We start from the raw sequence: 27,306 nt of genomic DNA on the forward strand, positions 1-27,306 counted from the left end.
TCGAGTGCTAGCGTCTTCTGGGCTCTGCTGGCCGTCGTGGTCAAGCTGAGCCCGTCTCTCTCCATGTCCAAGCTCATGCTGCACTTTTCGCTTGGCGTGTTCGTCGGGATCACCACCTGCCAGTCCGGAGTGTTGGCGCCCTACGGTCCCCTGAGCGCGCAGCGCAAGCTCCTCTTCCGCAGTGTCCTGGTCACGTCGTCAGTCTTCGCCAGGTTCTTCTCCCTGCGGTACCTGAGCCTCGTGAACGGCTACGCGCTTTGCAACGTTGGCCCCGTTCTTACTCTCGTTCCCGAGTACCTCGTCCAGGGCCCCGAGGTAATAAGCTTCGGCCGCGTCTTTGCCGTCGGAGTGATGGGCATCGCTGTCTGCCTCGTCGTCTACACCAACCTGGCGCGGGACGATGACCACGCGGAAGACCGCAACTTCAACGTGGGCTGCGCCCTGGCGCTCGCCTCCGCCTCCCTGAGGGCCGTGGTGCGCGAGCTGAGCTCCCTGAGCGCGAACACACCGAGTGCCATGCTCATCTTCCACTGGTCTTTCGTAGCCCTGCTGACGTCGTGCACCCTGGTGGTATGGAACGGCGAGATCGGCAGCATCTTTGGGGACTCGGACATGGGCGCCCTCGTGTTCGTGGCCCAGGTCAGCTTCGCCTTCGTGTACCTCGTCAGCAAGGCACGCGAGTGCGTCAACTACGGCGTCGTGAACGTGTGCCTGTACAGCGGGGACCTGGTGCTGGCCGTCGTGGCGTCGCTAGTCTTCCTCCGGGAGGACGCCAGGCCGCTCGATTACGCCGCCGCCGTCCTCGTCTGGGTTTCGGTGTTTAGCGCGGAGGCGAGCATGCTCGGCTTCGAGCCCCATCGGCTCCGCGCGACGTGACAGAGGCCGTAGTGCCCCGTGCATCCTGGTCAGACGTCGAGGCCCTTATACGTTTCCGTATTTACTTATCCCGTCGCCCGTCAATGGGGTTACGGGATATAGGAGGCTATGGTGTAACTTCAAATGATGGCTTTGATATATGGGTGATACAGTCGACTTTTATGCTTCGCGTTCTTACAGTGCGACTCCTTGGCGCGCCCAGAAACACGTATGCCCCTGACCACGTATCTACATCAACGAACTCGTTGTTCCGACTTCCACGCAACCGCAACACATAAAACAATAAAAAAAAATACATTTACACTTTTATTTGTAAAGCACTTTTTTGCGTTTATGACTTGGACGCTTAGTGAAGAGCCTCGATCGGAATGGAGCGCAGTGTGCGGCGCATATGCGAGCGGATATATCTTTCCTTCAGCAGTCGTCAGGCTTCTTGGGCGCCTGCACCTTGAGCGAGAAGTCGACGGTGGCGTAGCCCTGCACCAGCGAGCTGGACGAGATGACGTCCACGCCCGCCAGCGCGAACTCGGTCACGTTCTCCGGGGTGATGCCGCCGGAGACCTCCAGCAAGACCCCCGGAAACTCCGTCTTCAGCTTGTGCACCGCCGTGGGCAGGTCCTGCGCGGAGGAACAGGGTCGGTCGGAGCACTCCACTCTCAAGAAAAAATGGTGTCAAAAGGTGTATTCTTACACCCTTTGTCCCATATAATACACCCCCAAACTTCAATTCGACATAGAGCGCCCTACAGTCAAACAGACGGCCCGAAATTTTACGAGGGGTTTGATAGCCGTGTGGTACAACTTATTAAAATAGCCAATGTACGTTTTACTGAACACGAAAAAAATAATTCGGGTTTTCTTGGCCCTACTGTAAAAACTCGGTGTTTTCTTTATGTGGTCTTTGATAAGGACTTTATCTATTTAAAATGTTGTACCACACGGCTATCAAGTTCCTCGTAAAGTTTCGGGCCCAATGTTCGACTGTAGGGCACTGTACGTCGAATTGAAATTCTGGGGTGTATTATATGGGACAAAGGGTGTAAGAATACACCTTTTGACACCCTTTTTTCTTGAGAGTGATAGAGAGCCGGGGTGCAAGACAACTTTCCGACGTTGCGCCAAGGCCGTCACGCTGCATGTGCAAATGCTTCGCGCACGAAAAGGGCTTTAGCGTCGCGTTCTTACGCTAGCTGGTGGTATCATTTGTACCGCCTTCTGTCGGTAGACTCCGGATGTATTCACGATTACAAGCAGGATTTGCGAACAAGCTCGTGCTGCCAAAGTTGCACGACGTAGTTTTTCTTCGAGTTGGGGCTGTCTTCCCGCTGTCCCTTTTACGCTGGGATCTTGGCGGGCGTCGGGGCCGCGGCCTGAACCCACCTTGGGCTGGAAGTTGTCGAGCATGATGATGTCGCATCCGGACCGGGCCGCCAGCTGCGCCTCTTCCACGCTCCGGCACTCAACCTCCACCTTCCTGGTGAAGCCTCCCATCTTGCGGGCGATCTGGACGGCCTGCCAGGACGAAAGGGACCTTTTATTGCCAAGGATACCTATTTGCCTCGTGAAGATATTCAAAGAGGAACGAATCTTTTGCTCACCAATCACGCGACTTTGCAGCTAAAATCGTTAGGGTGGTGACAGCTAAAATCATTCGATTGACGCTGAAAGGACCGGATTCAGGCCCCACGAAGAAGAGCTTTAAATTCGTTTTAAAGCGGCCGGAAGCCGCTCAAAAATGTCATCTCCGGTGGCGCAAAAACACGCTCAACGCATGCCCCATGTTGCCGACAGCCACCTCCCGTGCATAGCATAGCATGACATGCATAGCATGGCAAGGCATCACATAGCATGGCATCACACGGCAGCATAAAGGTATCTTTGGCTAAGGTACCTTATCTAAAGGTACTTTTAGGAAAGGACGTTCAGTATCACACGGATGATGGTGCCGGTCACACCCTTTGTATCAGCCCGATTATAACTAGTGCCACTCATAAGCTACGCTTATTTAGCTCATTTAGTGGCTCTATTTGTAGCGATTAGCCGCACGTAATCTAGCTTGAACGACGAAGAAAAGCGTATACATGGCAGATCATGCAGAGGACTGGCTTGAACGAGCCGTCCAACGCACACCTCAAGGCGGTCCAACGAAGAAGCTAAGGTTTTGTTTCCACGTGCAAGGTTCGTCGTACACAAACGATTCGCCGACGCATCCGCGTGTGCTGTCTTGAAAAGGTTTCGCCATCTTTCCATACATTTGACCTCCTGAGATCGGCGGGGCATCGCGAGCATCATGACGGGGCTGATATTCCAGGCAAAGTATTTTAATAAACGCAAAAAACTGGTAAAATTGCTTTTAAAGTCATCACCTAGTTTGTTGTAGTTGCTATTGTTTTGCTTTGTTACAAGAAACCACTGGCGGCAGGCATGGTACGAGCTAACTCTAAAACGAGGTGCTTCTCTTCATGACCTCTGAAGATAAACGTCCAACATCGCCAAACACGCACTTCGAGAAGCGCATAAGATAATAGACTTTTGAGCTCAATGGTCTCCTTTGCGTACGCCGTCGTGTTGTATTTTAGGACACTTTCAACGGAACGCGTGATCACTGAACATGCTAGCGTGAGTATTCGTTTTTCGCTATTGGCGACACGAGCGATCGATGGCGTCGCTGTGGTTGGCCTGCCACGATTGGCCGAATGCTGACGATGACGTCAGCAAAGGATTTCTCATCGACAGAAATAAGACTGATGTAAGAACCTTAATTTCGGTGGCGTTTGCAGCGTTGCTTTGAGATAGCAATGGTTTGAAGCTTCCACCATGAGAATTAGAAACACCATCGAACTTGTTGTTCGCGAGGTAATGACGTCACGAGAGGTAATTATAGGAGGGCGCCACCAAAATGTTCAGACTTGAAGGGCCGCCTTCAGCGCCAGCTTTCTGCCCTTGCTAACACGAGTGTGAGCGTATCAGGCGCGCGCAACCAAAGCACTGCGGAAGCCAGCGAGCTCGCGCTGAAGGCAGAGCTTTTAGTCTCAGCTAAAAGGTGAACGGAGTATAGAGTATTCGATCACGTTCATGTTTAGAACTAATCCAATAATTACTACTTAGAAATATACAGGGTGTCCCAAATAACTTCCACCAAACATTACAACAAAAAAAGAAAAAAAGAAAGGAAGACGTTTACAACTTCCTCTAATGCCGAATTAGAACGTAGCTCCTGAGGAGGAGGAGGGGAGGGTACGGTATGCCCCTCCTCCTCATTCTTATCATCTCCTCCTTCCTCCTCATCTACTCCTCCCGTGCTCCTTGCCTCCTCCTCCCTCCTCTTTCTACTCCCTCCTCCTACTCATCATCCTCCTCCCTCCCGCGCGGTGCATTATGGGAAACGTCCCATAATGCAACGCGCGCGTCACCGCAGTGCATTATGGGACGTTTCCCATAATGCACGCCGCGGTTACGTCGACGCGTCAAGCCCGAACCACATGGGGCGTATTTGCGACGTATTTGCGGGCGTTTTGGCGGGCGTAATCCCGACGTACAGCGGGCGTCGGGACGAACGCTTCCGAAATCGGCGTAAATACGCGCGTATTCGGCGATCCGACCGAGACAGATCTCGGCGCATCAGCGTATTTCGGCGTGGCGTATCGGGAAGCGTACGGCGCGGTGCCGGCCAACCAGCTCCCGAATTGAGAGCCGGAAGTTGCTCGAGAATCGGCTTGCCTAGCTGTCCGGCCTGCTGGCTGGCTGGCTTGACTTGGCCGCCGAAATGGGAGCTCGCTTGTCGCGTTCGCCGGTTTATCGGCGAACTGTACGAAATCGCTACATTTCTTTGAAACGAGCGATGAACGACTGAGACAGAAGAAAATACCATCGATGTTGCGGGTGGTGCATGAAAAGAATTACAAAAGGAAGGGTTTTGAGCAGAGGTCGCGGCCGTCCTCCTGCCGGGAGTTTTTGGCAACTTGACGGTTGCAACGAATATTTTTGAAACAGGTGTTAGCAAATTAGGCTTTGGTTGCTTATTAACACTCAGTTATTTCTGTCCCCTTGCGGAACGTAATAATATAGCAGCCGATCTACATTTTGCCTCCTTTCATGAAAGACGCGAGTCGGGCCTGCACCAAACGCCGAGGAGACGTCGACGAAAAGCGTCGTGCGGAGTTTGGCCCGACCCTTCCCCTCTTCCCTTCTGTAAAAAAAAGCGCCCGCCAAATCCCGTGATTACGCCCGCTGATACGCGCGTAAATTCGTCGAGAATACGGTTAACAGTTACGCCAACGGCAACGCCGCTCAAGCCGGAAACGGGCGCGTAAAGCGCGATCCAAACCAACGCTTCTTTTTGCGCCTGTAGGTCGTGCGGCTGCGGATGTGACGCATTTCGTGGCGTTTTTGCTGTTTCCGGGCGCGCTTTCTGAGTCAGAACCGTGCGCTTTGGTTTGGACGGGCGAAACTTCGGGCGAGCGCGCACGCGCACACGCAGGCACGAGCGCACAAGCAAGGTGCAACTGCGACAGACTGGCCGGCCAGACGGCGAGAGAAAGAGGGAGAGAGAGATCGCGTTGTCATGTTGGACGAGAATAAAAGGGGGGGAGGAGAGGGCAGCCAGACGGCGAGAAACGCGGAGCCGGAACTAGCTTGCCCTCCACCGATTGGCCGGGACACAGGAGCGTCCTACTACGTCACCGCGCGTTTTTGTGCGCGTCCAGAGAGAAGTTGAAATCATCCAACTTCTTCGTGCGCGCCCGGAAGGAGCGAAGAAGCGGCGCGACGTCACGAAAATGCGTCACATCCGCAGCCGCACGACCTACAGGCGCAAAAAGAAGCGTTGGTTTGGATCGCGCTTAAAGGGAAGATGGGGCACTTCTACATTTGAGAAAAAATGCTTGAATTGCGTTCATTTGGCCTTTAGAATAACAGATATCAAAATTATATTTCAATGCGACGCGCCGGAGAGCCACAAGAGCAATTTCAAAATAGGGCTAAAGCCCCGCCCCCCTAGCCTTGGGCAGCCAAAAGAGCCGTCGATGACGTCACGGACAGCGACTGTCTTTCGCGTTTTTCTCACGTTTAACAATACTTATGCAGCAAATGGTTTGGGTATTCGGGTTCACGGGGTAAAAATACGCTAGAATTCACTTCTAACTCATTTTTTCCAAGAAGCTCCGTAGCTTCCCTTTAAAGGGGCACTGACACCCCAAAGGTCGTATTTATTTTTATTGTCTAAAACGATGCAAGTTGCAGTCATAGACACGCAAAAAAAACCGCATCGCGAAAAAAAATTTTCCCGCGCGCGCGCGCGCCTTTTTATTTTTGGCGTTTGATTTTCCCGCCTCTCGCCTCCTCGCTTCTTTCCATCGGTGACGTCAAAAATCAGGAAATTTAGAAGCTTTGTAGGCGACATCTCTATAACATTTAATTACGGCAATCCTAAAACATGTTTTTTAACGCAATTGCGAACGCACTACGGCCCTTCTTTTTGAAATACCAAAAATCGGGAGTTCGTTGTGGTGCCGTCTCCTGGATTTGTATCCTCCAACGGAAAACAGGCGACACCGCTCAAAACCGGTCCGCCGAAACGCCGCCGCTCGCTCCCTTCCTCCTCGCTTTGGGTCGCCATGGCAACAGCAGGGAGTGGTGAAAGGAAGTCGACTCTCAGGTCTCCTCAATTTTTGACATCAAGGCACCGGCGCCTATCGCGCGGGAACTTCGAATTCGGCATTTGGAAATTGTTTTTTTACTTCACGAATACTGAATTCCCAAATCTCAAATTTTGAGGGTAATGTCCCGGCATCGTTTTCAATCGTTTCGGATAATAAAAAAAAAAAATGATTTTGATGTGTCAGTGCCCCTTTAAGAGAGCCGAGGTGTGAATTGGAAAGTTGTAGAGCGCATTGAGAAACACCGAAATTAAATGTTCCCTACATGATAAGATTTTAGCGTGTCTTTTTTATTCGCCTAAAAAGAAAGCCCGCGAAACACCGAAAAGACCACGTGACAACGCTCCCGCGCTTGCTGCGCTCTCAGACGTGCGCTGAAGTAATGAAATGTCCGAGACCGGGCTTCATGTTTGGGTAGTCCCCGAAGATAAGTGCGAGCCCCTGCTGCCGCCTCAGACAGCGCACCTGTGATAAAGCGGACTTCGTTCCTTCAGAGCACAGCGCTACTAGGGCGACACCCGGGCGCCTTGTTACCTTGTCCTTTTTCTTATATTTCGCGGGCTTTCTCTTTACGTTATTAACTTTTCAATTAACACCTTGGCTCTTAAAAGAATAATTATAAAGTAAGCTAATTGGTCTTAATTAACTAAATAACTAGGCACACTAAAAATGTGCACCTTCCCAAGATGCTTCTTAACAACATACTGGTTTTGCTCTCGCAGAGCGCTCTGGTTGTGTGTAAGGTTTGGTGCAAGTTATCTGGGACACCCATTAAAAATCATACATGTATATATCTGTCTTTTTATTTTGAATTTATGGTTCTGAGGCTACTCCCTGTAGCTATAAAGGTAGGTTGGCGAGCTCCTTCTAACATAGGCCCTCCCTAAAAAGACCTTTATGCATCGTGTGACAACGACCTCCAGCTCCCTTTACTAAAGATACCTCAGCTAAAGGTAACTTTACGCTGCCGAGTGAATGGGGTACTATGGTAGATCCTTTATAGCAACTTCGCTCGGCACCGGCCGCCCTGCAGCACGCATGGTTCTATAAATGCCCTCGGGATGCTCCAACGCTACGGACGACCTGCGGACGTGACATCCGTGCCACCTGGGCTAAAGGGCTGTCCAAACAAGACACAGCAGATGGCGTGCTGCGACACAGCATCGGAATATGCCGTGAAAGTTGCTGTGCGCGCGTTCGTTAACTTTATATGGCAATGGAGCCAAACCTACAGCGCCGAAGCACAGTTCCACTGCGCCGCTAGATATAGTTCGACCAAAATAATTTGCTGGGCGTAGCTTAACCAACTAAAACACAAAATTGTTCCATAGACCCTTTAATGGACCTTTTCCACATACCGACGGCACAAGGCGGTGGCTGCAGGAACTAAAAATCGAAGAAGTGACCTACCTGCGCTACCAATCGCTACCGGGAGCTACGCTACCAATTTCTTCGCTCTCCGAGCTGCGGCACCTGCCCAACGCGAGCTTAAAGATGGGTATCCGTGGCGTCCACCCAATCGTTGTGTTTTTCCTTCCGTCCATTTTCTTTTTTTGTGTAACTTAATTATATATATGCTGCAATTACCTGTTCTACTCGCTTATCCACAGGCTCCTTCCGAATTTCCTCGATTTTTCGTTCCGACTTCTGCCGCTTGGCATCGGGCGCTCGCGCGTGCGCAGAACGCTTCTCGGAAAAGGTCCATTGTTTACAAACAACAACCGCCGCTTGCGTCCCAAGAGACTTCCGGTCGCTCTGTCTTTGCAAGACTGTCGAGCTGCTATGTCACCAGCGCTAGAAATCGAATTGTACACGGACAACAAAGTTGGAGACTTAGCGAGTGCCTTCGGCTGTACCATTTAACGTCTTGGAGGAGAGAAGTTGGTTTACGATAATATTAAAAAAATAATAACAAATCTCTTTCTTATAGTTCTTTTAAAGCGTTTTTGGGGTAGGGTTTGTTCATTTTTTGTATGGACTGAGAGTTCGCATGGACGTCAAAGACCTGGGGATCTAATCTGGACACGCCGCGCTTGGCCTTGGCGCCCACCAATCACGACGGTCGAATTCCTCGCCGACTTTTTTGCCCAGTGTCCAGACGAGCCCCTGGCCGGCGTTTAGAAAGAAAAGGGCCTACGTATAGCATTCATTTTTTAGCTCCTTCGAGTTTTCTTGATCTAAGCTCGCTGCAAGTTTTCTGTACTCCGTTTCACGTTAAGTGTGAGCGCAGCAGAAGCTACAAGAGCGAGCTCCGGGCTTTCAGCGTCCCTGCCAAGCACGCGCGCTCGTGCAGTGCAAGCGCTGTTCAGGGTCACATGCTCTAGCTTGTATACACCAACTCATGCTTACAAACAAGCCGGAGCGCCCCTAGCGGACGTCACCGGCGCCGCGCATGCGCGATGGTAGTGTGGGCAAGAAGCTTGCCGTCGCCCACACTCAAAGACCTCAGTTTCCGCAGCGCGAGTTTTTGCTGTACGTGTTCCGAGCTGCGGTGCTGCAGCGACCCCCACTAGAGTCAGCGGTAACGGAACGCGATCCAAACGGGATTGGACTTCGTGCCGTAGCGTGTCCGTGCTCCTATTTCCATTTATGTTGCGCCCTCGCTAGGATATTTTTTAGCACCAGAGGAGTTTACGTATCAGTGACTTTAAAACTGCCGCGCTAATAAAAGTCGCGGCAATTTTTTTTTCTTAGGTCGACGCCGCATATTTGCGTTGGTCGACCTAAGAGATCGACCACGGTGTGATTTACCTTGTAAGTCGGTCCGAGCGCTTCACTCAAACCGTTCGGACAGAGACGCGGATTTATGTACCTGCATTCTCGGCGATCGCGGTTCAGTGCCCCAACCGCGTTCCTCATAGGAAGATGTGAACTGTAGCAAATGCGTGTCTGTCACGCCAGAACAGAATCTGCAATCGAAATTGAAAAAAAGATCCGCAACAGAGCCCTTAGTTTCCCCCCTAGGTTTCCATGACTTTCCTCCTCGCTGTCGTGTCTTCCCTTTTCTTGTTTTCGGGAGATTGGGGACCGACAACAAGAGCGGAGGCCTTGACGAAAGCCAGCAGAGCGTAAAGGCTGTGCACACCCAGGTGATGAGCACGCCTCTAACCAAAGACAAAAAGGAGAAAAATAATGTTGTTTTTTTTCGGCAAAACAAACCGCAGTTATTTAGAAAACACTCGATCTGCTGCGAGGAAACACACTATCTGCTGTGCCCTGTTTGGACAGCCCTTTTGCCCTGCAGCACGCGCGGTTCCGTCTCAACGCGGACATCGTGCGGACGTGCCAGACCTTCTCGACGGAGCCGACCGAGGCCAGGTGGTTGTCCTTGAGCATGACCATGGAGGCGGCGTCGTAGCGGTGCGTGTCGGCGCCTCCCACCATGAGCGCGTACTTCTCGACCAGGCGGAAGCCCGGCGTCGTCTTGCGGCTGCCGGCCAGGATACCGTCCCAGTGGACGCCGTTCAGCACCTCGCGCATCCGCCGGGCCGCCGACGCCACTCCGCTGGCACGCGCCAGGCAGTTGAGCAGCACGCGCTCAGCCAGGAGCACGCGCCGGGCCTGCCCGCTCACCTGCACACGTCATCCTCAGTGTACCCAAGCGCCGCTCAACGAGAGCGTACTTAGGACCCCGACCAGCTACTCCATAACTTGACCAGTTGCCTCAATAAAGTTTATTCTCTCTCTCTCTCTCCGTCTTGGCGCCACGTCGCACCGGTTGCGAGACGCGCTGCCGACGACGCAAGGTGGCCGCTGCGTTCTTCAACTAGTCTTTCCGAGGAGAAAGGCCTCGTGTGATATACGAAACGAAGTTAACCTTTTCGATCGGAGAACCTAAAGACACTTCCGAGATTGCTGCTGCACAAGCAGACGAGTTGTTGATGTCCCCCCCGCAGGAGAATATCGATCAACCTTTTGGAGACACGTTGAGCTCGATTAATTCCCCAGCGAATCGAGCGACGCAACGACAGTCAGCGTACTCTCTCGTTCCATAAAAAAATGCCAGCACGTTGGCGGGTCGGTGCCAAAATCTTGTTATCCCATCGGGTAAGGGCCCGAAGAAGTCGTATAAACATATCAGAGCTCGAGATGTCACTGGCAAAACGGCGAGTTTACAAAATGCAGAGACCTCGAGGTTTCTTCTCTATGAAATCGCCATCAGCAATAATCAATAAACCATTTTTTTTGTATAGTTCCGTTGGTGACTGAAAACAGCTATGGTAAACAAATTTCCTTTGTTTGGAAGATTTCTCTTACACTCTTCCGTTGAGGGAACCTGGATAGATTTGCGTCATCGGGGTAGACTTTCCATTTTCCCGGAAAGGGGGAGGGGGGCTGCGCGTTACCTTTTCGCCAGAACTGGAGAGTGAAGCTAACGAAAGCACGCTTGGATTCCATTTCCCATGTATTTTGTCAATAAAGGCAACGTGGGCGTTATTTTGTTTACATGCCACTACTAGAAGCTCATTACATAGCACGTAAGCAGCGTCTCGGTAAGTATCATGGCCCAAGCCCGGGGGGGGGGGGGGCTTGGGCCATGATCTTTACCGACCCCCCCTGGTGAAATCCAAGGGCCCCCCCCCCCTTGGATTTCACCAGGGGGGGGGGGGGCACGAGCCCCGATGCCCCCCCGCCCCCCCCCCCCCCCCCCCCCCCCCGAAGTCTACGCCTATGATTTGCGTAGTCTATAGTACTGGACGCAGAAGAGTGGTGTACGCTCAAATCTTTAGTTCAAAAGACTTTAACCTTTTCTTCGGAAAGAATAACTTTGCGAGAGAAAACAAGATCCAAAGCCAGCTCCCTCTGTCTCTAATCGCTGTTCGAACGTCAAGTGCCGGCGTCCGCGTTCGAACAGCGACGAAGGCAGCTTGCTTTGCGTGTAGATGCATCATTCCAACCAGAGCTCGGTGCTTTCCTTCTCTCCCTCAGTTCCTATTCGCACAGCTTTTTCCTGGCCCCCACACACTCAAATAACCCGATTTAAAAGTTTCCCTGTTCGGCCCTCTCGCCCGAATGTTGGAATGAATAAGGCGTACCTCGGCCACCTTGGCGACCGGGTGGAGCCACTCGCCCTCGTTGCGGAGCCACTTGACGTCGCAGTCGAGCCGGGCGAGGATGGCGTTGGCGAAGGGCACCCCGGCCAGCACGCCGGGGCTCTTGCACCACAGGTGGGCCAGGCAGTCCGTCTCGCCCACCACCAGCAAGCCCACGTCCAGGCTGGGCTGGTCCTCGGACAGCCAGGCGAGGGACAGCCCCTCCAGCACCGCCGGGTTCAGCAGGGACTCCATCCTTCCTCAAGAATCACGGGTCCCCGCGCCTAGAAAAGGCCTATCGTCACATGCACGCTGCGTCTCACAATAAGCACGACTAGGGAGCCTTCATGTGCGCTTTGCACGCTGCCATGAAAAGGGTCTTGCTTTGGAACACGCATTGTCGTACACGGACGAGAACACCAGAAGGGCAAGAGGAGAACGAAAATCTACGGATCCCCATACAAAGTACCTAGATTCGGCGCCGGATCAGTCGTTCGTGCTCCCGGAACATAATAATAGGCATACAGAGGTACTTGATAGGATAAAAATGAATCTTGTCAGACGATTTGTGTGGCTTCCTGAACGAGGGGCAACTGGTACTGTCGCATTACGATAAGCATGAAACATGGAAAGCCGAAAAAGCTCAGCATCACAGCGTCACACATGCGCCTCGGGGGATTCGTGTCTTTGTTTGAGATTCGTGTCTTTGTTTTATCTTGAATCTTCCAACTGCGCTTTGAAAACAGAGACGGGCGGGCTTGGCTGGCGCGAATCTCAACATGATCCTACGAAGTGTTCGCTGCGTGCAAATTGTAAGTAAAGAACTCGGTGTCGTCGAGTAATCGCCTCGCTTGTCGTACGCACGAGGCGACCCGCCGATGTTTGCTCGGTCCCAGGGGCTGTTAACTCGTCAAGCACAGTTGGAGGCCAAGTTCACGGAGCGTACCGACAAGACTATCACGACGATGACTTGGCGCTTTTGTCGCCGGCGACCTATCGGCGTGCTTCGCGAACCTTCGGCTCCAACTTTATGACGAGTTTAGGCTCCTGGAGGTTTTTCGGGTTTATCACATAAGAACGCACACACGCAGCACTCGCAACCGACCTGTGCGAAGGAGAAATAAAACGTCATGAGAAGTCCGACGAGGCTGGCTGTCAGCTCCCTACCCGGAGGACACGCACAGCACGACGCTGACGGGAGATGAGCCACGCTCTTTCGCAGTGCTTTTCAATGGGCGGAAGGGAAACAAACTATCTTATGCCCAAGAGTAAACAAGAATACGTTCATGCGTGTCAAGATATTCAAATTCTTTATTTTTCTCCATTAAGAAAGAGGAGGCAGAGAAAAAAAGCAAGTCGGGCCTTGCGTATACGACCGAAAGGGGCGTAAGCGTATGAACTTTCTGTAAAACGATCTTTTTCACGCAACACACGCACAGATTAGGGAGAAAACGGATAAAGTGCTGCATCGTCATTTCTCGAAACGGAGCAGGCTTCAATCAAGGGTGGTGGCTCACTGCTCTACTGTCGTCGTAGTTGCGGCCCAACAACTTTAAAAGCTGCGCCTTACAGTACACAACTCCTTCCGCTTTTTGAGGTGCCACTGCATTACTAACGTGTGCCGGGGCTAGGCAAAACAAAAGGATAGCTATACTGTCAAAACAAAATTAAACAGCAAAAAAAAAAAAAAAAAAATCGACGCTGAATTGAACAGAGTCACCACCGTGCGGCCGATGTTGGAAACACTACTAGTGTGGATACCGCCGCACGTCGTCTGCTCTCGGCGCACGTTGAAACATGGATCCTCGCGTCTATGAAAGCTTATTTTTGGGTAAGCTGCGCTATTTACGTTGTCAATGCTTGTTTCTTCGAAAATGTTGTATCGTTTCACGAGAGTGGAAACACGCGAAGGCAAGGAATACCATGCCGGATGCTTATATAATATTGCTACAGTGGTTGTTGTTGTGATGTCAGTTTCAGTGCCATTGCATACCTATTATGGAGCACATTGCCGACGGAAAGCGGTGCCTTGTCGAAGGCGAACAACTTGTGAATGCCGGGCACATTATTGAGTGCCGTGTTGTGGCCCCAACGACCACGTCGACGAGAGTACAGGTGCGGAGTTACGTACTGCAGTCGTCGGCTCTCAGTAAGGATCCCCACACTGTGAGACTCACGAACGGTGCCACGATTGATGAACTTTCGTGCACTCGCCCTGCCGAATAACCATTGTTTGTAACTCCAAGAGAATCGCACAATTCGTCCTCCCGATCGTTTTAAACGCTGCATGCGTAAAACCCTTAATTTTTTTCGATCCCAATTATTCGCAAATTATTCGTAGGAACCTGTTCGCGGCCGCTAACTCTCGCGAATTCTAAAGACTTGAATTCTGGCCTCAAAACAAAAGAGGTATTTGCGTGCCTTTATTTTTCTCTAAGATTGTAATTCTCGAAAATATTGGGGCTCGGGAAGGATTTGCAGTAGGCGGTGCAGTCACTTGGGAAAAAAGAATGACTCGAGCTTCGTACGTGGCACCCATGTCCTTAGTGAGCTGTTAACCTTAGGTGTGATCATGCCGTTTTCATGTAGCGTGATTTGCCGTTGAAAATTTGTTTTTCAAGAGAAGGGGCACGAAATATTTATGGAGTATAAACAAGTAAGGGATTAGGCTCGATGGTCCCTGTTGCTCCTTCGGTTGATTGATCAGTTGCATTCAGCCCTACTTACCGCGTACTTTCGACCGAATTTGCAAGAAAATTGAGCAGGTGCGTCCGACGCACACGCAGGCACTGAGCGAGTCACTTCCGCTGCAGTCGATACCTCCTTTAGTGTGGTATTGTGTAGGGGGCCCGTATAGGAGTGACAATTCTACAATGTTTCAAAAGTCGGATTCTCACGCAGCAATAAACCTGTAGCATTTGCATCCTCCAAAAACACCGCAGCGGGAAAACCCACACTAAGAACGATCCCACTGCGCATGCAACGAGCGAGTATCAACGCGCACGCTTTACGCGTACTATACTTAGGGCCACTCGTGACACTTACGTAAACAGTTTGATTTGTCCATTTACCTTAGTTGTCATGCATCGATTATAATGCAATTAAATGCAAAGGTGCAAGCGAGCTGGACATCTCATCATTGTCATGCATCCTTGGTTTGAAGTCTTCGGCGATGAAATGTTTAGAGCAAACCATCGCGGGAATCAGATCTCAACTTCGAGAGCCACTCTTTCTCCAGCGGGATCCGGACGTTTCGGTGTAGGGCGTTTCGGTGCGGTCTTTTCGGTGCACGGACATTTCGGTGCACGGACATTTCGGTGCGCGGACATTTCGGTACACGGACATTTCGGTGCATGGTCATTCAAAATCTCGAGATCGTTTTTTTTTTTTTTTTTTTCTGAAGGTAATAAGCACTATTTTAGGCAGAAGTGATTTTTTTTCTCGCATTTTATAAATTTGTAGGCTTGGTCATCCATTTACACTCACTTACTCATATACGACCTAAGTGACTTTGTTAGGCGCAGCATCATCCTGCGGGAGAACTGGATACGTTGGACGTTATGTTTATTTTACCGGTGTTTCTTTTCCAACGTAACTAGACGCATCACATAGTGTTTAAGCGTTTGGTCGATACATGCGTTCTCAGCGCCTTCTGTAAAGGTGTGGCTTTTATTATTGGTAACGTGCGTATACACCAACTCATGTTTACAAACAAACCGGAGCGCCCGGAGCGCCCCTAGCGGACGCCACCGGCGCCGCGCATGCGCGATGGGGGTGTGGGCAACAAGCTCGCCGTCGCCCATAAACAAACCATTCAAATGCGATGTTGTCGGCGTCGGTGTGAGTCCCCCCTGCCCTTTGTCGCGTTCGAATTGTGCATTCTACGTCTTCCTGGCGATGTCTGACTACTTGAGCGGCGTCAGCGAAATTACCGAGGCTCGTTACACCGGAAAACTTCGCGTAAATAATGTGACATGTGGCGATTCATTCCGCGTGGACGCCGCAGTATGTACGCTAAAGCCTGATTCGCAAGATGAGATTTCGCTCGGAATTTTCAATCGCGACACCGCTCGGGCTGCAAAAGCGTGAGCCGTAGCTGAGATGATCGACGACGATACAGAAAATCGCAAGCAGAATCGGACCAACTGAATTAGGCATAACAAGTCGGTGTTGGTCACTGGTAACAATGACCAACATCTCCTTGTATTTACTGTTTACATCGAGCCTGCTTATTAACCTTCAATTTTAAGTCTTTTGAGGCCTGCACTCACTTCTTATCGCAAGTACCGGGCCAACATTTGGTCTACGGACCGGCGCCAGAGCAGACGACAAGCAGAAACGTTTGAAAGAGCAGACGACAGTTCGAACGTGCAGGCGGCCGTTTGAACTTGAAGACGAACTGAACGTAGTCCACAGGTGGTCCGCACAACTTGGCAGTTTTCTGGCGTTCATGTTGGAACAAAACAAATAAATCTGATGACCACAAGTATCCGTGAATTCAACCCAAAATGCTTCCCGCCCAAGCAATCGTTGTCCGGCGGCGTCTGCTTTTCCCTTTTCACGGCACATATCCAGATTCTCGGACGAACCGAGCACGTGAAAACTGACCTTCTAACCTTTCTCGACACTTTTGGTACGGCCCCAGTCGCGGCGTTTTGACGAGAAGGCAGGTTTTTGTCTGGTTCCTTTCAAAACAACGCAGGAATGCACGTCTGGCACGGGGACTTCTGCCCACAGCCTCAGACCGGAAGTGCGACCGACGCGCCACCACCGCGCCGTGACGTCACAGAGATGAGTTCGTGTATAGGAAAGGCTCCCACAGCAATAAGCTTGAGATTGTTGAAAATTACTTGAGACATGTGTTGGGACTAGTGCGTACGCTGCAAAAGAGACACCGACAAACGAACCATAACGTCCAACGTCTCCGATCTCCACGCAAGATAGTACTGCGCCTAACAAAGTCACTTAGGAGGTATATCAGTAAATGGCCGTAAATGAATGACCAAGTCTAAAAAACTAAAAAGTGCGAAAGAATAAATTTTTAGCTAAAACAGTGTTTATTACGTTTACAGAAAAAAAAAAAAAAATAACGTGATTTTGATTTTTTATGCACCGAAAAGTCCCACACCGAAAAGTACGTGCACCGAAAAGTCCGTGCACCGAAACGTCCGTGCACCGAAACGTCCGTGCACCGAAACGTCCCTGCGCCGAAAATTCCCCACCGAACGTCCCACACCGAAACACCCTGCACCGGCCTCTGGATGTCGGTGAAAACCAGTGGCGGATCCAAGGGGGGGGGGGGGGGGGGGGCGATCGCCCCCCCCCCCCCCCCCTCCCCAAACGCCTCGCCAGGCAACCCCCACCCCGGGGTTCTTCGTCAGCTCAGAGAAAAAACGTAGGCAATCGACGCGAGAAACAAAAGATTAAAACAGCGGTGGGTGGACGCGCCTGCTGGGCGCTTCCAAAGTGGGGTTTATCTCCGTCGGAAAGGCGGTACGTCTTCCCGACAGGGACGGCGCTAGGAGTTTCGCAGTGGAGAGACAGTGGGGAGGCGGACCAAATATCAGGGTCCTCGACTGCAGGCACACTTCCAAACAAGGCCAGCACGTCGAGCACGGGGGGGAAAATACCTTTCTCTCTCTCTTCCTCTCTGTCTCCCTCTCTCTCTCTTTAGGGGTTGTCTGCGAAAAATGTGTGCCCTGAAAGCTCCCAAACGCAGACGCCAAACAGCTTTCCTCAAGGGTAGCGGATTATCCTTCCTCTCTAGCGGCCGCCTTTTCATCACTTTTCGTTTGATGGTTTCTTCCTGGTTCTGGGCTTGTCTTTTGGCATGTCTTTTTTGGCCTGCTTTGAGATGCTGTCGCCCACGGGCTCACTAAAGGTATCTTATTGGCACGGTGTGCTCATTGCCAAGGAAAGTGCGGAGGGGACGTACCGGGAGGAGACGTTCCAGGGGGGGGGGGGGGGGTGCAGCTTGTACAACCAGGTGACCAATTGCTTTTCTTCTCAACTGAGAGAGGAAGCAAATGCTCTGGGTACAGTGTAGTCTGGGTCTGAGCTTCTCCTGAAGACGCTTCGGAATTCCCCACGACCTTGGCTTAAATATAAGCCCGCTTTCGTCCTCGCCTCCATCCCTCACTGAGGATCAGCACTGCAGCGCGGAATATAGAAAGAAGCCGACCAGCGCCAGGAGAGGGGGATGTTTCCTCTAACGGGCTTCATACTGCCTGCGGTACGACTTCTCGTGGCGGGAAGCTAATAAAAGAAAGATAAACGGTACGAGCACTCTAAAGGCTGGAGGCTGCTTACACGGGGTCCTCAAGCCGACGCCGTAGGCACTTATTTGTATACAATGCCGTTTCAACTTAGGGTGGCGGGACATATTTTAGGAAAGGCGCCCGCTACCCCTTGTCTCCCCCTGGCGCCGTCTTTTCCAGTTAAACGCGGCTTCTGTGGATTGACGGCAGAGCTTTCGCGCGGCTTTGCAGGAGCGAATATGTGTGTGTCGAACGGACTAGGGGAAAACGAGCCCTTTCAAAGATGCGAGTATACATAAATTAAATATACAGTGCCTGTGCCCGTTCGAGTGAACACCGACTCCCAAACATCCATGCTGCAGTCGTCATCGGCCATTAGCCCAGTCGAGATTCGCCGACCTTACAACCGCTCTGCCCTATCATATCTCTGCACCCGTCCTCTCGACCCTGACGAATGAGCTAACTACCCAGAAACAAGTAAGTGTTCCTTTGATACAGAAAATATCCAGACGAAGTGCAATTGAATATAATTTGGAAGGATCCATTGCTGGTTTAAGGTCTTGTCTAAGTTCAAAAGTTATAGTTGCCGAACTGCAACATGCTTTCAAAAATTTTCAACAATTATTCGCTTTCGTTCTCTCAAGTTGCATCCAGAACACGTGAAAACACGAGTTTGGGTTGGCAATGCCGCATGTGCTGTGCTCTGGACATTCCAAATATACGGCGAACAACCGACGAACTTGCATGGCAGCGTTCGTTTCGCTCGCTGCGTCAACAGTGTTTTGACGCCGTGAGCAGCGTCGAAGCCGCCGGGTCATTTTTGTCGCTTGTTTGCAACGTACTCGCTCCGCTGATTTAAGCCGCTCTTCCCGTTGCCGCAGCAGTTGAGCACTAGCTCCAACCCGAATGTCTGCCAAGGCAATGTCTTTAAGCTACCCTAAATCAACTGCTCACGTAGTGTCGGTCTGAAACCCATATGTTTCAGAAAGGATAGTGTCACCACAATTTTTGAGATACTTACCTCTAGCGTGGTCACCCGAAAGGTTTTAATTCAAAGAGTTCATCCCCGACAGGTAAACCGATACAAAAGCTCTCAAGATCTATATTATGTTATCCGAGTTTAGTAAAAACGACAACTCCTCAAGAAAATATAAACACTCCCCCCCCCCCCCCCCCCGCCGTTTTACACCGAGGAACCGCCCCCCCCCCCCCTAAAATGGAGTTCTGGATCCGCCCCTGGGGAAAAACTGCCCACCACCCTCGGTGCAATAGCTTTTTCACTGAGGCAATGAACAGCATGGGACCATTCTCTGTTGAAATTACTTTCACAGTGATACCGTACGAGGCAATAAACGCGATATTCTACAGGTACTGGGCCGCGACCGCAGATAGCCTATGGGGCAGCCATCTTCCTGTCCACACATCGATGATGATAATAGCGCGACAGTAGCGCCAATGTTCGACTGTGAGCCAAAGGTACGGGCCACCAAAGTCAGTCAAGCGCCTGGTTAGAAGTTACGTCACCTTGCCGCAGTGGAAGGCATGGGTTCGTAAAGAGGCGCTCCTCTGCATCTGAAGAGCGCAGGGACGTCACTTCAAAACGCGCGCTTGATTGGCTTTGGCGGCCCGTACCTTTGGCTCACAGTCCAACATACAATGAAACGGAGTATAGGCAATATTCAAAGCCGCCATTAAAATGGCCGAGACAGCGGAAGTTGAAACTTAGATGCCGCGAGTAACAAGTCGGCAATGTCACCGCCTTAACATTCCCGGTGGAAGCACGGAAAAGCATTTTAAGCGCTCCGTGTTCCTTCCTTTCATGGAATACCTTATCACACAGTTAGATGGGAGATTTAAAAAGCACCGGCGTACACTGCAATTACTTTCGTCGCTTCTGCCTGCAAAGATCTTTGCAAGCGGGGCAGCTCCCGGAGTTGAACAGTTTTGTGAGCTCTATTCAGGCCAGGTGTCAGTTCCTGAACTCGAATACCAGCTGCTCATATGGCCTGCCAAATGCAAAAGGGGAGAAACGTGAAATGCCCGTCACGTCTGCGCTGCAGGCGGTTGCTCTTTGTCCGGAGGCTGTAAAGACTCGGGGCTTGTCCACGTAGTCGATCTCCGCTGGAGCCATGCGTCGCCCAGGACATCGGGCAGAGTTGGTAGCGAGCCAAGGTGTCTCTCCTCAAACTGTTTATTTACATTCTATGTATAGTGTGCCGTTCGGCATGAGAACAACATGAGAACACGAAGAGAGCGCGTAAAACCGCTCTTTTTATGAGGTCCCCTTTCCCTACGTCCCTAGACCAGGACACCGTACCCCAAATGGTCAGGCCCCGCCCGCGAGCACGCACAAACGAGGATAATTGCTCCGCCGATTCCTCAAAGCTCGTAGTGGCATCCGTTCCCTCAGGGACGCTTGAGATTTGGCCTTGGTTCCTGGATTCTACGTCGAGGTGACACCGAGAAGGTCATCCCCAAACGTCCAGGCACCGCCTATGAGCACGCACAAGCGCACACACCGGTTAATCGTTTTGTTGACTTCAAAAGGGCACGAACGCCCGGAGGATACCGTCCCCCTCAGCCGGGACGGAAAGGACCTTCGACGCCGATATTCGGGCAGTTATCGCTGACGATGTATCTCCCTTTTTCGGCTTAGCAGGGATCACCGTGGCCGTTGATTCCTCCTTGGACGCCTCGAGGAGAACGTCTTTCCTTTTCAGCACCTTACTTGAGCTGGTATCGACGACGGCTTGTCTTCCTCTTTTGTCGACGGTACGGATGTTCACCCGGGCAGCGGTGCAGATAATCGTGGCTCGAGGTTGTCAGCGAAAGTCGTGTCCTCGGGAGCGCTGGAGAAGGGGGTGGCGTTCCGCGTCCAGGTGCGGCCGCGAAGGTCGTTCGTTACAAGGCCCTATTCCCAAACGTCCATCGTTGTCTCAAGATCCTAGCGACTCTGCCCGTAGAAATTGCCATCCTTCACCCCACAAATGTTTGAAAATATCCGTTCTCTATATAGATGAGATCGAGTTTCTCATCCCATAAAATAAGCATACATGAAGATATATTGACTATTTTATTTGTTTGAGCATTTTCTACTCCACAATAATTCCTCCCGAAAGCATATAAGTTGGAGCTAGTCCGCGGCCCCCTTTGCTCCATGCCCCGTGCAAAACGGACTGCCTGAGCAGGGGAGCGAGCATTTCGGGGGGGGGGGGGGGGGGGGGGGGGGGGGGTCGATTCCCGAATTTCCCCCTTGCCTACGCCACTGGGTACCAAATACTTTACTCGGCGTTTCCTCCATAGGGCCCGATTTCCCCGAAAATTTGTTGAACGCACCAACAAGCATCGCTGAAATAGTAACCCAAATATTGGGCTAATTATATTTTTTTCGCGAAGTTATCGAATTTACAATTTTAATCCTCGCCGTGTTTTTTTTTTTTTTTTTTTCAAAACTGAAAGTGTCTACTGGCGGCAAAGAAAAAGTGACGTCAGGAGAAGGCAGGGGTTCCCTCTTTGGACTGTAGACTTTGTTCTCCACTGTTTACAAGCTATTTTATCGTGTCAAATGAATGCTTTGGAAGCTCGCTCGAGCACCCGCGCAGCTGCGCGATACGAATACTCGGCATAGTTCAGTATTCGACTGCCCGCTCAACCTTCAAGCCTGCGTTCTCCCGACGTCACGCCACTGAAATATATTTGAATGTTGGTTTTAGCATCATTTTCACTCGACCATTTCACAATAACTATTCTGAATTTCGCGATGCTAAATAGCATACCGGAAAGAGTAAAGGCCGGTGATTCCGAAAATATAGTTAGTCGGGGTAGCTAAAAAAAAAAATCGCCAGAGTAAAAGGTCCGGTCAAATTTTGTATTCGAGAAAACACTCGAATATCATAGTTATTAGGGAGTTTTCGTAGATCGTTTTCGCCGTCGCGCAAGGCCCTCCGCAACCCGCTACGATAGCGGGAACTCCACAGTCAAGGCTATCGGCGCGCAGGCGCAGTAGCAACTTCTTCGTTGCGGAACGCTTAGCGGAGGGGGCAGCGCGGTATACGAAAACTCCCTATTGCCTCGAGACGCATCGTACGTGCAATGTATACTGCTCCAATCGCATCCTAGCGTAAAGGCTGCTTTCATTGGCAACATGGAAGCTCTGACGTCACATAACGCAAAGCCAGCATTTCCCTTGCGTCGTTTGCCTGCGAGTGAACGCCGCAGCGTGCTTTGTTTTTGTTCTTGCGCTCGACTTGTTTCGTGGTTGGGTGAGATTTTTGTTGCGCGGTTGGGTGCCACAGCCACCGTGCAGCACATGCGAGCCAAGACATGACGTTCCACACTCTTCCGCGAGACGTGCAGTGACGAGCGAAACGGATCGTCGCCGTGCGTAGGGACTGGGTTCCCGTCAAGATCCAGATCTCGCTTATGCAGCAATCATCTCGCAGAAGAGAGCTACGAGCTGAGCTGTAAGCGGACAGAAGGTTCGTAAGCTGAGGTGTGAAGCTGTATCAACGATATTCAACCTTGTCCACCCACTCCTCGCCCAAATCGGATCAATCAATTGGTTTATGCAGCGAAACCGAAACCAACCGCTAGGCCGTCCGGAAACGACGCCAAAAGTTGTATTTAGCACGCGTTCAGCTCGATTCTGTTTGACCCGCGTGTGAAAATAGAGCGTGGCTACGATTCACCAAGCTGGTCCAAGTCAAGTGACGGCATGCACTTGAGCGATTCGCCGTTTGCCTTCGACCCGCGGACATGGCCTCCGAAGGAACGACCCGCATCCTCATCACCGATTCAGTGGATCCGCCAATATGTGGACCCAGATGTCGCTTCCAAGGCAAAGTCTGCATCCTTATCCCTACAAGCGCTCTTAGTCCGATCGGTGGCCGTCGCAGTTGTGTTTGCGCGAAACGGCATACGTTTGCTCGAAGATATAGCTGTGTACACGCTTGGGAACTGCATTAAAAAAATAAATAACGTATTTCAGTGGCGTACAAACTAGGAGACAATCTAATTCGAAACGAAATGCATGACATTCACCGACCAACACTTGTTATCCAGACCATCCGACAATCCTTTGGGTTTTGTGACGTCACGTAGCAGCTACGGATGTCAGCCATTGAGGCTGGCGAAATTCGTGGTGCAGTTTCGTACATACGCTCATGAAAGGTTTAATTAATAAGGGGAGATCATGTATCCAAATAAAAATGACGTTTGTCTATATGAAGTACTTCCGGTTTCGACCCGACAACCCCCTAAGATACTGCCGCGCCGCCCGTTTTCTTCGCTCATTGAAGTCAACAGCGGAAGCGGCTGGAGTCACGTGACTGGTTCTCTGGCACGCGCTTCCAAGTCAGAGGACGGAGCGATGCGAAAAAATTGAGAGCGCTCGGAAAGATCTAGCTTCTTTCTCGCGTTCTCAGAGCGCTACTCGGATTTGAGTGCTTCTAGCCGGCTTGCAAGAAACAGCGTCTCAGCTGAGAGGGGAAAGAAAGCACGACCGAAGCCATTGAAACCGCATCCCAAGACGCTCACGCGCCCCATCCTATGCAGCGCTTTCTTTCACCCAGTATCAGCTGAGACGCTGTTCTAGCAAGTCGGCCCAGGTCACGGCGGAAGAAACACATTAGGGAGTTTTCGTAGACCGCGCTGCCCCCTCCGCTAAGCGTTCCGCAACGACGAAGTTGCTACTGCGCCTGCGCACTGATAGCCTTGACTGTGGAGTTCCCGCTATCGTAGCGGGTTGCGGAGGGCCTTGCGGAACGGCGAAAACGATCTACGAAAACTCCCTATTTAGGTGATGACTCCGCTCTTCCCGCGGGGAGCGAGCGACCAGATCGTGTTCGAAGCTAGCCTCGAACCAGTTAGTTCCGCGCCGCTGCGGAGGGCGCTGAGGTATGAGGTCCCTTCTAGGGAGGCTCTAGTTAGGGTGGGCGCAGCTCGAAACCTGGAGAGCGTTTGCAATTTAATGGCGGCGCCTGAGGAAGAGGACTGGGAAAGGGTATGCGCCAATGTTGCCTGCACGAGAGCAGACGCCTGCTCTGTTGCAACTCTGCTGCCTTAAGGGGTGTCCAAACAGGACACTACAAAACGCACGGCTCCGACAAATCGTGAAAATTGAAGCGGGCGCGAAGCGGGCGCGTCCGCTTCAATTTTCACGATTTGTCGGAGTCGTGCGTTTTGTAGTGTCCTGTTTGGACACCCCTTTATGCGCCTTTCCTCCTTTCGCCTCCCACTGCAAGCAACGAACGCCTTGGCGTAGCAAACGTCGAGAGGAGAAAGCAGGGTTGACAAGCAGCAGCGTCCAAGATGGCGGAATATACCATTTTTCGCATTAAACAAATACTTAACCTATCGGAAGAAAACTGGTGCCCATAGAAAAGTGATCAATTATACCTTGCGTCAATTATTCAAGCGCATTAATGGGCTCTTATGACCTGGGTTAGGAAGTAAAACGACCCTTTGCCCCGTAGACTCCCAGCAAAATTCAGCAATTAAATGGCGTCCATATCCCGTGATCGCCGATCTAGCAGTTGCACCCACCCTCACTTGAGCCTCCCTCCACAGCGGCCACGGTGTCGGCGGCGTACGTGCTCGCCTTTTTCGCGGTGTGGAGGTATGGTGGCAGTGTGTGACCAGTGGCTGGCCTCGTGTTTTGCTTTGGTGCTGTGTCGATCACAGGTGCCACCATCGTGCACGAAGGTGAGCCTTAACCCGAAGAAGAAGGAAGAGAACACAGATTGCGGGCTCCGGAGACTTAGTGGCGGCGGAGGTACAACAAGAAGCGGTGAGCGAGGGAATGCGGGACCACCGCTGGGAGAAACAACCGGAGCGGTCGGTATGGGAGGGACGCCATACTTGGGCGCCATCTATCCTCGTGCGAGTGAGGCACGCTCGGTGCGCCGAACAAATGTGGCCGCCGCGTCGGACAGAGTGTCGTCAGCTAAATGTGTGTCTTCCACCGTGGGTACTACAAGAAGCGGTGAGCGGGGTAATACGGGACCACCGCTGGGAGAAACAACCGGAGCGGTCGGTATGGAAGGGACCCGATACATGGGCGCCATCTATCCCCGTGCGAGTGAAGCGCTCGGTGCGCCGAACATAATGTGGCCGCCGCGTCGGACAGAGAGTCATCACCTATATGTTTCTTCCACTGTGGCCCAGGTGTATGTACTTAGGTCGCCCGATTGCGACCTATCGAGTAGGTATCGGTTCTTTAGAGCGCTCCAAGAGGTGAATACACCAACGCACGTACGCTATCAGGAGCTGTGGGCCTACTACTGCACAAGCGCACTAACCATTTTACAATAAGAAAAGAACACTCCTCTTTTAAAAAGAGGTGAGTCCACCGGCTCATAAGTCGAGTTTTTATCGCGATACGCAATGCCGAAAAGGTGAAGTCGGACCACTTTTTCCGAGGCTGTCTCCTTAGCGCTTTTTTCTTTTTTATCATATGTGGCGGTGCTCGGGCGAAATGATAACGAAGGGTAATCGTCTCTTTGGCATCTTCGTCGTGACTACTGATCCCAGACGTCGCTTTATCCTCCCTATCTTCCGCAGCTGCCCCCACCGCCTTCGCTGACAAAATGCGGATAAATCCTAGACTGACGGACGCCTCGGCGGCGCCGATAGCGCCGATAGGATGATTGCCGCCACGCGGGTGCACTTACTTAGGAGGGACGACGAGAAAGGAGGAAGCGCTCCCGAGGATCGTCTCTTGTCTCCGGAGAGCTGTTCGGAAGAGGGCTGGTGTCCACGCGCTCCGAGATCGAGTGTGCCGCCGATCGACGGGCTCAAGAAAGGGGGCGTGAAGGCCGCTTCCGGCGCCACTTCCTCCGGTCCTCGCTTCCGCTCCAGGGTTACTCTAGGGCTCGATAATGACGTCCTCCAGCCGATGATACGTGTCAATGCTCTCGGTGTTGTCGGCCGCACACCCCCTCTTTTCCCTCTTTGAAAGCGTGAACTTTAACCATGCCAGCTGCGGCACAAAAGGCGGGCTCACCTCGCTGCGATGGCGCTGCTCTCGGAACGGAGCATGCGCACACGGTTCCCCTCGTTTCTGTGCACGCACAATGAGTTTTTTTTTTTTTTTTTAATTTGTTTTTCAAGCGCCGGTTTGTTTTTATGTTCTCGTTCGATTTACTTTCACCAGCTTCCGCAGAGAAGTGTCCTCCCGATAGCTGCAGTTATAAATCCAATACGGCAGTGTGCACCCAGCGCAGCCGGTGCAGAAGGTGCAGGTGAATCGAAGGCGGGCTTCGTGTTCGCGCAGCTATGACACCGGACACCCGCACGGGGATTCATGACGAACCGACAAACGGGCCCGTCTCCGGGAGGGATGTGCGTGACATGCCAAGTAGTGGCGGACATTACACTAATTTTCTGGGACTGCCCGCAATATGCGAGGGAGCGAGCGTCATTTAAAAAAGGGGTACGGGAGCGAAATTTGAGCGCCTGTTTCTTTCTGTAGTCGTGGTCTCCTTTATGACAGCTGCTCAAAAACACCAGTCTTTCGCTCGTATACGCGAGAAAATCAATTTCAAAACGAATAAAACGATTTCGCAATACCACCTGGCAGTTGGGGGCCGAGCTTGGTTGAAATGTCTGACGTCACGAATGGATGGATGGATGTGGCCGGCATCTTCCGCCACCGAGCCAGTTTTTTTTAAACATTTATTTAACATAGAGTTTTGTAGCTGGAGATTTATTCTTAAAAGCTATGTACGCTCCGTACGACGGAAGTGCCTCTATGCAACCGGGTGCGCACACCTTCCGCCCTACGGGTCGCCCGGAACGGAAACAAAAAAAAAATATTCATCCTTCTCTCGACCTATGCCACAGCATTCAGATTCTCTCTTTCTGGTTATCTCCACGTTCCCCATATCTGTTTTTTTCCTCACTATCCCTACATCCCAGTGCGTTTGTTAATTTAGTCGCCCCCTCGGCTACTACAGGGTGAAACCCCTTACAGTAAAGTATCAAGTGCTCAGCCGTCTTCTCCTCCCCTCCACAATCTCCACACACCGTATCTACTTCCTGATATCTAGCAAGACTCCCGTCCTCGCCTCGAACAACGAGCAGCTCTCCCTAGAACTGTCGAGGATGGGGTAATGTACTGTACATTTCGGGGGAGATTTATTCTGCACGCGTGCTTCCCATATTTCTCTCTCAGTTTCCTTAACTCTCTTTTTAACCTTTATGTTCTCATCCGCCTCCCTGCTATTGCCCATGTATTTAGATCTAAGTTTTCTAGTCCGCTTTCTCCATCTTGTCTCGACGTTTCTCATGCGTAAATAGCTAAGAACTCTTCGTGTCCATCGTTCTCTTAGCCTATCCTCAGCTTCTATCTTGCTGCTAGCTTCCCTGCCCTCGAATGATAACGGTCCCATATTGCCTTGTACACCTTGGTTCGGTCTTCTACCATGTGCTCCCAGGGCCAATCTACGTATACTCCACGTTGCTTTATTTCTGACCTTGTCTGGA

General features: G+C 51.6%; 1 protein-coding gene across 2 annotated transcripts; it reads right to left on the reverse strand.

The window, feature by feature from the left end:
- Nucleotides 1-1,169: 1,169 nt before the first annotated feature.
- Nucleotides 1,170-25,830, reverse strand: LOC8052083 (nicotinate-nucleotide pyrophosphorylase [carboxylating]). 2 transcript variants are annotated; one of them, XM_040223139.3, is made up of 5 exons: nucleotides 25,494-25,830; nucleotides 11,570-11,850; nucleotides 9,825-10,106; nucleotides 2,257-2,388; nucleotides 1,170-1,494 (listed from the first exon to the last, which is right to left on the reverse strand). In XM_040223139.3, exons 2-5 carry the CDS (start codon nucleotides 11,819-11,821, stop codon nucleotides 1,291-1,293), a joined length of 870 nt encoding a protein of 289 aa, XP_040079073.1. In that variant the 5' UTR covers nucleotides 11,822-11,850; nucleotides 25,494-25,830; the 3' UTR covers nucleotides 1,170-1,290. The 2 variants fall into 2 exon arrangements, with proteins under 2 accessions (XP_040079073.1, XP_040079074.1); XM_040223140.3 differs by having other exon boundaries at nucleotides 11,570-11,861; nucleotides 25,494-25,750.
- Nucleotides 25,831-27,306: the final 1,476 nt, after the last annotated feature.

This window comes from Ixodes scapularis, unplaced genomic scaffold (assembly GCF_016920785.2).
Source record: "Ixodes scapularis isolate PalLabHiFi unplaced genomic scaffold, ASM1692078v2 ptg002900l_1__unscaffolded, whole genome shotgun sequence".
Classification (NCBI taxonomy): domain Eukaryota; kingdom Metazoa; phylum Arthropoda; class Arachnida; order Ixodida; family Ixodidae; genus Ixodes; species Ixodes scapularis.